The sequence below is a fragment of the Halichoeres trimaculatus genome, unplaced genomic scaffold (assembly GCF_033239565.1).
Source record: "Halichoeres trimaculatus isolate MK-OKI-2021-1 unplaced genomic scaffold, fHalTri1.1 fHalTri1_scaffold_3, whole genome shotgun sequence".
Classification (NCBI taxonomy): domain Eukaryota; kingdom Metazoa; phylum Chordata; class Actinopteri; order Labriformes; family Labridae; genus Halichoeres; species Halichoeres trimaculatus.
Window position 1 is genome coordinate 38,786,881 of NW_027437181.1, and position 14,843 is coordinate 38,801,723.

At 40.0% G+C, this 14,843-nt stretch overlaps 1 protein-coding gene across 2 annotated transcripts in view; it reads left to right on the forward strand.

Annotated features, from left to right (window-relative positions):
- cdh8 (cadherin 8) overlaps positions 1-12,595 on the forward strand; it is a 172,581-nt gene extending 159,986 nt beyond the window's left edge. Inside the window, exons 9-12 of one of the 2 annotated variants that reach the window (XM_074666074.1) lie at positions 1,504-1,625; positions 2,323-2,440; positions 8,662-8,913; positions 10,464-12,595. In XM_074666074.1, coding sequence (XP_074522175.1) covers positions 1,504-1,625; positions 2,323-2,440; positions 8,662-8,913; positions 10,464-10,951 — 980 coding nt within the window. In that variant the 3' untranslated portion in view covers positions 10,952-12,595. Of the gene's footprint in view, positions 1-1,503; positions 1,626-2,322; positions 2,441-8,661; positions 8,914-10,457 lie in introns of both variants that reach the window. The other variant, XM_074666073.1, reaches the window with a different exon arrangement.
- The last annotated feature ends 2,248 nt before the right edge of the window (positions 12,596-14,843 follow it).

Sequence of the window (14,843 nt, forward strand, 5' to 3'; positions counted from 1 at the left end):
CTCCAACACACCTGTCCTGAAAAACAGATGTGCGATGAAGCTTTTCCCTTGTGAAACACTAATTTTTTTGGAACTTAATTTTTATTTAACACATATATTCATATAAACAAATTTCATTTAGGAGATGCTTTCACACTTAACAACAATGATACAGACAATACACAAAATCATTTTTACATTTTTTATATTAACCCTTAGTTGTTGTTTTTTTTTGTTGTTTTTTTTTCAAAAGTTCATCTTACTATTCTCAGTAAGTAAGTTACTTAAAGGTCATTTCATGTGCCACTGTACATGGCACTTGAACATACAACAACGTTTATTCCATTCACTGTAGTAAGATATTTAGCTCTACATATTAACATCATCCATATACCAATGTTATGATTATTATCAGAACTGTATCTTATCTTTGCCTATATGATAAACCTAAGTAGTTATCCCAACCTGAACAAGTGTATTTAAGACTAATATCAGTAAATGAAAATCTCTATTAAGATGCTATTAAGATGCTAAAATTAACACCTGCATATGAGAAACATTGGGAATTTTTCTTCTTTGAATTATGTATGGACTCCTACAAATGCAACACTTTGCATGTGGGAATGAAATCTAGGCTCTCTGCTTTGGGGACTACAACCTCTTTGCATAGGGACACAGGATTTAACCCCCGAGCTCCAGCAGTGCTTCTCAAATACCCTTTTAAATCTTTTTTAAACTGTGACACTGAGCAAGTTTTTATGATGTGAAGGCTTTGACAAAAAGAGTTGGTGCAAGTGTGACGAGCAGTGGCAGTAATGACAGACTCAGTGCCTCCAAAATAAAATGAACAAACCAGTTTTTTAAAACTGCAAAACCTCAATCGCTCTAGTGTCACCGGTCACAGAGTGACACAGCTTTCTCCTGACCACATTATGAGATAATTACTTTAAAGGCTGACATTTGAACTACACTTTTATAAAAACAACCGTTTACGGGTCTCTGGAAAGGGACTGTCAATTACCAGTGATGAATAATTCCAATCCAATCTAATCTAATTAAACTGCCTTTATTGTCTTTTTAGACTTCAGTTACCAACGGCTCATTAATATGCATGTTTTAACCCTCATGTTTTAAACATTACCGTGTACGGGGGATTTTCAAAAGCACTTTGAATGGGATTTTTTTCCTTTTTTGTGTTGCCTGGAGTCCTGCTTTGCATGGCTGATAGCTGCTGAAATGTGGATTGATGTGGTTTCTCATCTGTCCTCCCATCAGCTCAGGAAATGAAGGGAGGAATAAAGAAGGGAAATAAAGGAAATTAAAACTAGGTCACAGAAATTACCTGGGATTTCATGAGTAACCCTTTTTTTGTGTTCGAGTTTTCAATTTAAGCTTGAACTAATGCCAATTTATCTCATTTTCTCTCCTCTGCTCTATCTATCTATCTATCTATCTATCTATCTATCTATCTATCTATCTATCTATCTATCTATCTATCTATCTATCTATCTATCTATCTATCAGGAAACCACAGTCAGATATCGAGGGCGATTGTGGCCATCAGAGTAATGGACATTAACGACAATGCCCCTGAGTTTGCCACGGAATACGAGGCCTTTCTGTGTGAAAATGGAAAACCTGGACAGGTAAGGAAAGAAGTGGCTCATTTATCAAAGCAGTGATCCATCTTTCTTTCTCTCCCCTCCCCTGTAATGATTGGCCACAGTGAATTATAGCCTATTTATTTCACTGTGAAACACGGAGGTGGGAGTGTGGTCTCTTTCCCCTGCAACGGCCCTCCCTTGACACGGTGTGCGCCGAGCAAAGGGGAAATGAGAGCAGTCAGGATTGATCAGAACGGATCATAATTCAAGACTGTCTTTCATGTCCTCCTCCAGATGGCACACTGCTTCTCCCGGCCAAAAATCCTGGACAAGTACTTAGCATTCTCCTTCTCATCAATCGACCCTATTCAGGAGGCCCCGCGTGCGTACAATGGGGAGCGTTATTGAAAGGAGAGGAGGAGAAAAGGGGAAAACTGTCCTGCAGGGCCTGAATTCTAATTTCCAATCAATCATAAAGACGTACAGCACGATAAGACCTGTGGTGACAGATTAACAGATAGAGCCAGGAGCCGGAAAGTGTGCCAGACGAGACAGGACCTCATTGATAATAATCTCAAAATCCGGGAATGAATAGAGCACATATTTCATCAGGTGTGATCCAGCTAGTATTAGACTGCAGCAATCTGTGAAGGCAAAAGCAGAGTAATGAATAGGCTGCCTCCTCTAATGACTCTCAACCTCCTCTGTGTATTTTCTTGTCTCTCTGTTTCCAACACAGTTGATTCAGACTGTCAGCGCGGTGGACAAAGACGACCCCATCCAGGGCCACTACTTTGACTATCGTCTCGTCCCTGAGATGCTCAACAACCCCAATTTTACCATCAAAAACAACCCAGGTGAGTAAGAAGAGAGAGTGGGAGAGGACGAAGTGCTGTGCGGCAGGATGATTGAGCTCTCTGCGAATTTCTCCAATGGCTCTCCTGTCTAATCTCTCACCCGCGGCACGTTAGCCGAACTGGAGATGAAATCTGGTGGATCAGTGTAGCTCACAATTAGCAGATGTGAAATTGTCTGGACACCAGCTTCTTTTTACTCCCCAGTGCATTTTGAGGGAAGCTAAATGACTGGGATCCAAATGGCTTCTCCTGGTAGTCTTGCAGCTCAATGTAGGGTGACGTCTCAGAGCTGTTGCCGCATGGCAGATGGTGCTACATTTATTTGCTAAATACTCTGATTGGTTTATTTGCTGTTTTCCTCCATCCTTATCCCATTCCCCGTCTCCTGCCTCCTCCTGCATAGCTGCCTCTGAACAGGCTGTGTTCATGATGACATTGTGTAATGTCTTCAGCTTGGGGCAGAAAATCCTCATATGGTACTAACCTTCTGTTGCAACGCAGAAGCTGCAGGCTAACGTACTGCAACCTCTCGCTGGTGAAGGAAAGAGCCTATAAAAATCAGGTCATCAAACGGACTCTTTTTTTCATATTTAAAAACAAGAGAGAACCTTTCTGAAACAGGTGCATTGGTATGTGAGCAAGGATATGAGTTGCCTGTGGATTAGTCAGAGGAAATGCTTGAACCAGAATGTTTCAATTTGGCTCAATTCTCAAATGACATCAGAGATAAGAATTTCTCATTCATTCGACCATTCTGCATGTGTGTGCAAAAATATGAAGAGAAACATTTTATTTTATTTTTTAATTTTTTTTTACAAAAGAGGATAAAGCAACTGGAAAAAAAATACATTAATAAGACTAAGGTCTTTTCCTCATCATCATTATTATTATTATTATTATTATTATTATTATTATTATTATTATTATTATTATAAATAATAATGATAATAATAATAATAATAATAATAATAATAATAATAATAATAATAATAATAATGAAAATGACAACTAGATAATAAGACTAGAAAAATATTGGATCTTATCATTGTTTTTCATTCATGTATTTTTTTTCAATTGCCCTAGTCCTCATTTGTACTTTTTCACAAAACCCAACAGTTTTTTTTCTTTAGTTTGAAAAGCATTTCCTTTTTTTTTGTTGTTGTTTTTTTTTTCTTCAAGAAGATGTCATTTTGTGGCAATCACAACCCTTACAGAGTTTGTGACCATCATGGTGAAAAAAAAATCTTTACATTTTGATCAGTATGGCTTTAATAAGTTAGAGGATTAGGGTCACTGAAATAGAAAAAAAAAATCCATTTTGCTTATTATTACTTTATTTTCTGAGGGAAAAAAAAAAACCTTGGAATGCTGAGAAAACAGTCAGAACTCTGACTTCAATCTCAGAATTCTAACTCCTTTCTCAGAGCAAAATAGTAAAAAGAAAAGAAAAGAAATTACCCTTTTTTTTCCCCAGTGGCCCTAATGTCTTCCGTACTCAGATGGCAACAAAAAAGGAGCATTTTTTTTCAGCACCTGCCAACAAACTGACATAAAACTGGGTTTTTATCTTTAACAAACATTCAGTCGGGTTGTGAAGTAGCATGAAATTGTTGGGACAATAGCACTTACAGTTAAGAGATTTTTCTGGATTTGTTACCAGAAGAGAGAGAAAAAAAACACCACACAGTTTTTCACCAGTAATGTAGAGAGATAGATCAGGCCTTTGTTTTTCTGCCTTGCCTGAGGATAAATATATGTTGTGGTTCAGCTCTATAGCCCACATACCTCACCAACCACTTGTCCATGCTGTTGAAAATCCCTAGCAGAGAAAAGAAGCCCATCGCAGCTTTCCCCCACCACTTCAGCCACTATTTCTATCTGAATCGGCAGCTGTGGGAGACACTTCAGTGAAGAGCGTCAGGCTCCTGTGAGCCTCTGTGTGCGGCTTTTGTTTGCGATGATGAGTCTAATTGTAGGGATTGAACAGTGAAGAGGTTAGGGGTTGTCCACGCTGTGGAAAATGGCCACGGCGCTGGCCAACTGTATACACGTTATTGAGCTGTCTGACAGCTCAGTGTTCAGGAGGCGGGCCGCAGCAGAGCACAGCTTCTTTACTCAGTTACTGAGACAACACACACTCACACACAGCTGACTGTAGAGACTTAACTCTTCCTTCCTCATGCTAATGTTGTTTTAACTCAGCACTGATGACCTGCTCCCTCAGTCCATCCCAGACACTCTGGGCTCTCTGACACAGTCTGTGACTGGCTTCTTGTGGCTAATGTGAGCAAACTTCTGAAAGCTGTTAGGAGCATCACTGATCCAGATCAGGGACCTGATGAGTCCTCTTTACTGACTCTAATGATACGCCACATTTTAGCCATTAGCATAATCCCACTGCCGTGGCCTCAGCTGCTTCTGTTGAGGTAAAGACAGAGAGGATGATTTCCTGTCCCAACTGGATATATTTGTTGTTCCTCTTTTTGAAAAGCTGCACGGGATTTATTTAGAGTAAACACAGTGTGAAACCAACTAAAACGCCTTTGGTAATAAGCACTGTAAACCTAATCAATCTATTTTCCATTTTGTTAACACGGAGACTGAAGAGAAAGATGTTCCCGCTTCATATCGAGCTGACAACCCCAGCTGATGGTGACTCGTCCAAAAAAAAAAAGCCTCGTACACAAGTCAGACTGAGAGTTTGAGCTTTTTCTCTGCCTCCAATCCTGGAGAGGTATTTCACCATGCTTTCACCTGCAGCTCACTGACCAGCATTAAAACCTTCAAAATGTCAGCGCCTCTCAGTTTGGATGTTAATCTTTGGAGTCATTTTCTTCCAGTACCTCTGCCGGCTGTGTGTTTATCTCTGAGCTGTATTTTCTGGAGCAGGTTTGCTTGTGTTGTGTTGGCGCTACTGCTGGAACAGTTGTCAGTAACGTGTCCTGATGTTTTTAGGATCTCTAAAACTATTCCTTTGGATGAATGCAGAAGAAAAACACACCTAGCTTAATACGGAAATGCTGTTTGATTTGATTTCATGGGTCTTGTCAAACACACTCCAACCACTGTAGCTTTACCGTACACTCAGCAAGTTGAAAACATTGTAATAAGAAGGCCACAAGTGATTCAATCTCAGTTGAACATTTATAAGGATTGTTCAAGACGAAACACTGTCATCACATCAAGATCGCCTCCCTGAGTCATGACGTACCTGAGGGGCACTGGCCTGAAACACAAGGTTTACCCTCACATAGACTGTGCTCAGGGCGGTCACCCACATTGTCCATAGCAGAAACCATCCCTGCGTCATCGAAGTTGGGCATGTTTCTGCTCCCATAACTGTTTTTTTTTTTTTTTTTACACTGTCATGACTTTATTGAGTAAATCATTATTATCTATTATTATTTCTTGTTATTATGGTTGTAAATACTGTTGAAGACTTCACTGGTCCATGTCATATGTCCATGTCACCAGTTTCAGAGCCTTACATCAGGGTCTGATCATGATACCTTTTTATTATTATTATTATTTACTGAGACTTTGTATATGAAAGTAAAAAAGGGAGTGCTTTACTTTGCCTTGTTCTACTTCAATATATTTTCATCAAAATGGTCAACCATAAATAGAGTGCACCTCACTCTGTCTGTGTATTACAGTCTATGGTGGGAGTTCAAACTCAATCTTTGGGTTTACTTTCTGTAAAATATGCCACTCAAACCCCATCATTAGGCTGTAGGACAAAGATGATTTACTGGCCTGACTACAGTGTGCCAAAGGGGACAAAAGAGCAGGTCATTTCAAGGCTTAATCTTATTGATGTACACTGGAAAAAAAAGAAAAAAAAAGAAGAAAAAAAAAAAAGAAATAATATCTAGTGTTTTTGTCTTATTTTTAGAACAAAATGTCTTTTTTGACTTAAAATGAGCCACATCCAATTGACTAGTCAAGAAAAAGTAAAAAAAAAAAAGGCAAAAATGAGGTCTGACTTGCTTGTAACAAGTAAAAAAATGTCAATGGAACAAGTAATGTGGTTTAAGACATTGGCAGATTTTTTTTTTTCTTTTATTTGTTAGAAGAAACTCAGACCTCATTTTTGTCTTTTGATAACTTGAAACATGACATTTTTCTGGACTGACTCACAAGACTTAAAATGAGACAAAAACACTTGATAAAATTCCAGTTTTGCAGTGTGTGTAAGATGAGAGCTCTTCTGTTTACAAACCTGACTCAAATTACAGCAGAACAGCATCCTCTATTTGGATCCCATAACCCTCACCCCAAAATTCCACCGCATGGGTCGCGCAGCGGAGCGCCATGGTCTTGGTCCGATTGTCAAACCTCACTGAGCAGCGCACTGAGCAGCACTGCTCTGCTCAATCTGGAGGGGGAGGGCTGGTCCTCGGAGAGTCACTGGCTCTCATATGAATAGTGATATCACACGATCACCATCCACTCCCATAACTTTTGATATGTCAGTCCACACCTTGTCCTTTCTGCCTGTATCCTTACTAAAAGGATGTTTGGGATCATACAGAATGTTGAACTTCTCCACTTCCAAAATCAGCTTCTCTTCATCCATGCCTTTGTGTCAGGGACCCTCCGACTGACTGTTTACCTGATGCACGTGCCTCCAGATGTGATGTATTTATGGGAGAAATTTATGTTTGAGAGTTTGTGCATTGTGTTTTATTTGGAATCTTCACTGAGTGACTTCCTGTCTAGTGCTTTCTTATCGACAGTGAATTTATGAGGTTTGGAAGCGGCCGCGCAGAAAATAGACCTGAAGCGTATTTCTCGCGCCTGGGCACGCACCGGCGCTTCAGCAGCATTTGCAGTGGAATTTGCCTGAGAGATGACAATGGAAGCTAAGTGCTCCGCAAGGGCGCGACACTGCGCTGCACTGTGTTGCGCGACGCGTGCGGTGGAATTTAGTGGTTACCCTAAGCATTTAAGTCCTCTCACTAAGCTGTACTTGACTTCTTGAAGTCTGAAGAGACTTGAGAGACAGAAACTTTTCCGACTGATGAAATCATGCCAACCGTCGACGCTGTCATTTGGAACCTCCCACGATTTATTTATGGCTAATGTAATTTCAAAGGGGTGTTTTCATTTGTTGTGCTGCTGATTAATACTTCTCTGCGCTCACTTTATTCAAAGAATCTTCTGATGAAACTCTTTTAACACACCAAAACAGAAAGTGTATATAAGATCAGAAGTGAGCAGTGTTGGAGCGTGGTTTGAAGGTTATCAGCACAGCTGTCTTTCTCTATCAGTTGCCATCTTTTCCTGTAGATGAGCTGACAGGCAGGAGATGTTTCAATCTATTTTTACTATCGATAGTTGCCAAGAAAATGGAAATGACCTGTTTACGAGGACACGCCCTGACGCTTTCCTTCAGCGCTGTGTACTATATGCACACTGGCTGTGTGCTGCAGAGTGATCCAAATAGAGTCAGACACGTTGGTGCTCACAAAGCACAGCGATCCACTTTTAGGCAGCACTCATAAGAAAATAAATCTGAGCATATGTTCACATCAATTACGGATCGTGCAAAGCAAATAATTCTATCATGAAGTCTTCCATCTTTTCATTAAGTTTGCTCTGTCAGTGTGAATGTTTCAACATGGCCCTGAAGCGTTCATCTCCAGCTCCACTTCCCCTCTCTCCTTCAGAGCTCTAAGAAGCAAAGAGGCAAAGGTTAGACCATCAAAAGTCTTGTACATCCTCCATAACATCAGCAGGAGTAGTTTCATATGGGACTGCCGGTGTTTGATTATGTGAGCAGGGTAAGGAGAGCCAGCTAATGAGCAGGCGGCTTCACAGAAGTGCCATCAAAGAGCAGCTGGCACCTTTCTGGGTCGACATGTGCCATCTTCTAAGTCAGTGTCGCCTGCCATGGTCCCTTTATTTCTTCAGCTTTCAAAGGGGGGCAGCCAACTCCAGTTTGCCTTCCTTCACAATCCCGAAATTGGATTGTTGAGAAAAAAAAAAAAAGAAAGAAAAAAAAAAGGCTGAAATCTATCAACAACATTAGAATTTGATGGTGCGGGGGAGCCTAGTGACGATTGATGTGAAATTAGTTTACCCTCACGCTGCACTCATCTTCACACAATTTAATAATAGAACTCCAGTCTGTTACCAGCATGAATAATAAGGATGGCTCCTTTCACACATCCAGCAAAAATTCATCTCTGGTTTTTACCTCTTTCTCTGTCTGACAGACAATTCAATCAGTGTTCTGGCCAAGCACGATACTTTCCGACGACAGAAGCAGGAGATGTACTTCCTGCCAATCATCGTGACCGACAATGGGAATCCACCCATGAGCAGCACCAACACCTTGACCATCCGAGTCTGCGGGTGCAGTAAAGATGGTGTCGTCCAGTCCTGTAACGTGGAGGCCTACGTCTTACCTATCGGCCTCAGTATGGGAGCTCTCATCGCCATCCTGGCCTGCATCATTCTCCTGCTAGGTGAGGTGTTCCTTTCTACCAGTGCCATTACCAGAATGTTAACAGGAACCTTCATAGTGCCACCTTGATAAAAGATCTATTTTTTCTCTATTTTTCAAGGTTACCCATTACAGTTTTTCTCAGTCACTTTGGTATGTTTCTTGATTCATCCTCGCCATTTGCAAAACAGGAAGCACATTTCTCAAAACAGTTCGTACAAATAGAAAAACACCATGGATTACCTGCAAAAGCCAGTCTCTGTTTCGGGGGGGGGGGGGGGGGGGGGGGGGGGGGTTGATTTCAAGAGACTGGACAAAATAAACATTTTCACTTTCACTGTTTTTGCTGTAATCTGTTGACTGACCCCATCATTGCTCCAGAAAGGAGGAGAAGGCGCTGCATAGCTCAAAGAAAAAATAAAAATTAAAAAGTAGAAATGTGAACATAGAAGAGTCTCTATGGGGAAAAAGTGTCTATGCAGTGCAGATCTTCTCTGTCCACAAAAAGTCTGAATGATTGATGACACAGTTGTTCTCCCAGCTTTTGGCTGCATCCTTGAACCAACCTCAGCCATTGTAAGCTTCTGATTGAGACCATGGTCCATGAATGTGATAGATCTTTGTTGTCCTTTACAGGACACGTGTTTCCACTGTCTGTACAGAGGAAAGTGCACATACATTCTTACCAGCTGATGGTTCATGAGATGAACCTTTGCACTATTTCACAAAACTGGCTGATTATTGGTTGATCTGGTGCTTCACACATTTACATTTGTTAGAGAAAGTCAAGATTGACCAGGGAGCAATTTACCAATCCAGACAGATTTAGAAAAGAAGCCTGGTGGAAATGTGTGGAAACATGCTTGACATACTATGAGAACTTGTTCAACCTTTTTGCATTTAAAGACCGATGGGATGAACTACTGACTAAACGTTGTGGAGAGTGTGACTGTTCAACAGAGACCCATAATAATCCATTTTGATCAACATGACATAAGCAGTTGATAATGCAGGAAACAGCAGAGAATTGTACAGAATCATTTGCATGGATGTCCCAAAGCATTTGCAACTTGTTCAAAAAAAATGAGAAACTTCTTTTTTTGATGAGCACAGGTGACACAATAAAGAGAAGATTTAACAAGTAGTTTTGAGGGTTTTAAATTCTGATCTGGAATTGACCAAAGCAACTGAGAAAAACCGCAATAGATACAAAAGGTCATCCTCTAAAAATGAAATGCATTGAAAATAGTGAATGACTTAAATAACCTTAGAACTTAAAAAAGAAAAAAAAAAGTTTGTCCTCACAGAAGTGCTGGAGGTCTGTAGGCAGAATGGAGCAGTGATGGATGTTATTAGAATGTGTTTTGTAAAGATTAAACACATGTAAGATTTTACAAAATACACTTGACACATGATTTCTCTTGAATCCCTGTCAATCCAAAGTGTTCTCCATTGTTTGCCACTTTAATTAATGTTTTCTATGCACCAAAGACAGCCTGCCAGACAAAGCTTGACCTCGACTTCTCCTGTCTTCTCTTTGTCTCTCTCCACCTTTCTTTCTGACAGTAATAGTAGTTCTATTTGTGACACTGAGGAGACACAAGAATGAGCCGCTGATTATAAAAGACGACGAGGATGTGAGAGAAAACATCATCCGCTACGATGATGAAGGAGGCGGCGAGGAGGACACCGAGGCTTTTGACATCGCTACGCTGCAGAATCCTGATGGCATCAATGGTTACCTGCCCCGCAAGGACATCAAGCCAGACCTGCAATTCATGCCAAGGGCAGGGCAGCACTCGGGCCCAAACGGCGTGGACGTAGATGAATTCATCAACGTACGACTCCACGAGGCAGACAATGATCCAACAGCACCGCCCTACGATTCCATTCAGATCTATGGATACGAGGGCCGGGGATCAATGGCGGGATCCCTCAGCTCGCTGGAGACAGCATCGTCAGACTCAGACCAAAACTATGACTATCTCAGAGAGTGGGGCCCACGCTTCAGGAGACTTGGGGAGCTCTACTCTGTGGGTGAAAGTGACCGCGAGACCTGACCTTTGATTCCACTGGAGAAGACTTTCTGATTTTCTTTTTCTTTCCGTCCACATACTTGTGTATTAAGCGCTAGGGGGTTTGCTGGCTTTTAGAAACTGGTGTTTAAAAAAAAAAAAAAAAAAAGTTAACCACAAGGAGGCCACCTTTTTGTATTCTTCTTAGAGTGAGATTTAGCAGTCGTCATCCACTACTTCAAGCGCATTGTAAGTGTTGAGCCAAACAACGTCTTTCTTAGGAGATCTATGATTCTTGTGGAGTGTAACTTAGATTACGTTGTGGAGTGTCTAGCAGTATTTTGGGTGTTAGTCATTTGCCGTGACTGCCAGTAGCAGAAAAACCCTGGGATTGCAGGTAGCATCTGGAGGGAAAGGAAGAATGAATCTGATTGGTTCATCACACTCCTTGGACGACAAGCTGGACCTCAGAAGCTGCAGAAGAACTCTCGTTTCAAGTCTCCAAATGCCACCGAGCTGTGCGGCAATCTGAAACAGAATGACAATGAAAAAGCAATATATGGTCTACATTACAATGATGAATGTATGTATGATTAGAAAAAAGCAAAAAGACAAAGCAGTATTGGCTTTAAGTGAATTTGTTATCATTTGATATCTTCTCTGGTGGCCACATTTATAAACTCTCGAAGCCTGGAAAGGCTTGCTTTATACAACTCTTTGTATTTACACGCTCCAGGTGTGGGTCGCAAGTGTTACTAGCCTATAAAAGACTGACGTGAAGACAAAAAAAGAGAAATGTAGAAACTCTGAGGCCTTCTTTTTACAGAAGCAACGTTAAATACAATTGTAATCTACTGTTTTTGACAAGAGTGTTGATTCTTCATTATTGTTCTCTGAGTTTTTGTATTTCTGTTCTTTAATCATTCTTTCTGTGCTGACAATTTGACGTGAGCGTGTTTAGATTATTTGACATTCTGCTGTTTTTTCCAACCACTTGATCACTGTTTCTTAACAGCCAAACCATATCAAGGATTTATCGCAGCTGATGATATAGAGTAGATGTAAGCAGGCAAACAAGAGCTATAAGTTACCATTTCCAAAAAAGAAAAAGGAAAAAAAGGAGGAAGATGATCTTATTAATTGGAGCCACATAAATGGGACGTTTCTGACACGTTAATCTGTGTAAAATATATCTCACAATATACTCTGAGGTACCGGCAGTTAGTGTCTGAGCACAATAGTCCAATTGATAACTGAGTACATGAGTCCTACCAAACATCAGATCTCATTTAGGAAACACAGTCTGCATTAAAAACGGAGACACATGTGCATAGTCCGCTTACACTGTATGATATCAATAAAATAAACTTGTACTGTACATAGAGTTACTGCTAACGTCATTAGCTTTCGATGAGGTGGTAGGTTTTGTCTCTGCACGTTAGCTCTTGCACATGATGATAATTTCAATGGCACTACAGCTGCGTGCGTACTCAGTTTGTACTGATACAGTATTATGGCAGTTCTCAGTAGACTAAACAATATATATGGAATAGTCCTACATGCAGATCATATTTTCTACTGTGCTTTACTGCTTATAAATGTGTATGTTCAATTATTTACTCCCTGTACTGTAATCTAAGATACCCTGTATCGTTTCCTACTTTGTGAAATATATTTTTATAAATATTGCTTGATGGTGTGGTTCCTTGTGCTGTTAAATACGCGTCATAACTCGCTAATGGAGCACTGTTAGAGGTCAGTCAATCTTTGATACAACAATGGAAACATGAGGCTGCTGGTGAAACTGATGGATCTTGGTTCCATAAAGGAGGGTGGGGTGACACTGTGGCAGGGATCGGCACCTTGGAGGCTTTCTTTTATTGAGCTAGGGTGAGCTAGTTTAGCTGTTTGTTTCATAGACTGTATAAAACATGGATGTAGTCTCCCCAACGTCCCTCATCTGTTCCTGAAACAGAAAATGAAGCACATTGACTATAGCGGCCATATTGGTAGTGGCGAGGGCTTTGAGTACAGCTATAGGGCACCCCTCTGTCACGTGACCTGAGCTTGTGCCTCTGATTGGGCGAGCTTGGGATCTTCATAACGTCTGAACGGCCGAGTTGGAAAAAGATTCACCCCCTGTACAGTGTGTGCCGAGAGTGAAATATGCGACTCAGGCAGGAGACGTTTTTTGAACCAGGCTGCAAAGAGGTGAATTTCTGCTTTGAAAACAGCTTTTTTTGGCTCTGTGTGCATGTGACTTCGGGTACTCCTGGTGCCAGCCTCAAGTTGACCCTTATGAAACAGCAGAGCAGCATCTCCATACTGTCTAGTTTTCTTAGACTAGAGGTTGCTGCTTGGTCGGTTTTCAAAAATGCTCGATTTTTTTATATATATATATTTTTTTAAACTACAGTGTTTCAGCAAGTGCTGAGAAATCAGCTGGAAATCAATAACAGATTTGAAATACCAGAAACAACTATAAAGAAACAAACAAAAAAAGAAAACAAAACAAGATGCTTAATTTGTCACTGCACATGTTTCAGAGCAGTGAAATTCCACCCCTTCCAAAAAAACATAAAAGACAGTGACATGTAACGGGGAGGACAGGACTGGGTGAACTGTTAGGACAGCCAGCATCCACACTGCCCCGTGAGATGTGAAAATTGAGTACAAGAGAGAGGAAGAGGGGAAAAAAGAAAGAAAAACTCTAATACCAGACCAGGCCCCTGTAGGGGGCGTAGTGTGGGATTCAAGGTTAAAATAGTTTGGGATTTGTCATTATAGTTTAGTTTTAGTTAGTTTTTAGTTTTTTTTCCATTATAGTTTAGTTTTAGTTAGTTTTGCAGCGAGCATTCTAGTTTTTATTTAGTTTTAATTTTTGTAACAAGGCTTAGTTTTAGTTTAGTTTTAGTTTTTTCATACCTTATTAACCAGGTGCAGGATTCAAAAAGGTCAGAGTAAATATTTTGTAATACTGTTTATTTTCCAGTTCAACGTAGTGCTCACTGCTCAGTCAATGTTGATACTGAAGTGTTGGCTTCTGCCTTAAACACAAGAAAATAATATAAACTTAATATAAAAATATAAACATGAATTATATAAAATAATGTTAACATGAATTAAATAAAAATAATAAAATCATAAATTATATAAAAAATATAATATGAGCTTTAATAATTAGAAACTTGGACTCTGTAACAATAAAGTCAGACTCACATGATATTAAACTATTACAGATGCTCTGATTCATTGCTCCTCTACGTTTCCTTGCAGCACAGCGCACAGCCAGTCAGTGCAGTAAACAAACACGTCCCACATTGCTGTGATGGTGCCGTACGGTGCTGACAACTGCCGAAAACTGTCTAAAATTGGTTGGGAAAATGTGTCGCATTAATTTCAATCCTATAGGCTATTAATATTGTCAAAAACTATAACTAAGGGAATTTTGTCTATCATTTTAGTTAGTTTCAGTTAGTTTTGTGAACATAAGATACAGTTTTAGTTTACTTATCGTTTTTTTTTTTCTTTTCTCGTTTTTATTAGTTTGAGTTTACTGCAGTGTATTTTAAATTTTAGTTTTCCTTTTTAGTTTTGTTTTAGTTAACTATTACAACCTTGGTGGGATTTGGGGAAAAAAAAAAAAAATCACCTCAGCGCATAATAAACCATTACAACAAAACTCAAAGACTTGCACACTGAAATGGATGTCAAACTGAGTTACTACATGATTGAAGTGATTAAACTGAGCATAAAATCAGTGCAGTCACATTTGTAAGGATCGTGCATTTGAGGGATGAGCCAATTTTCTCTGCCAATGCCGATCAGTTTTTCCTGCTGTTGACTCTTGTTTGGTGGATTTGATAATTGAAGTCTGAAGAAATATCCTATATCTACATACAGTAAGTTATTCTTTTAACAGGAACCTGCGGCTCTG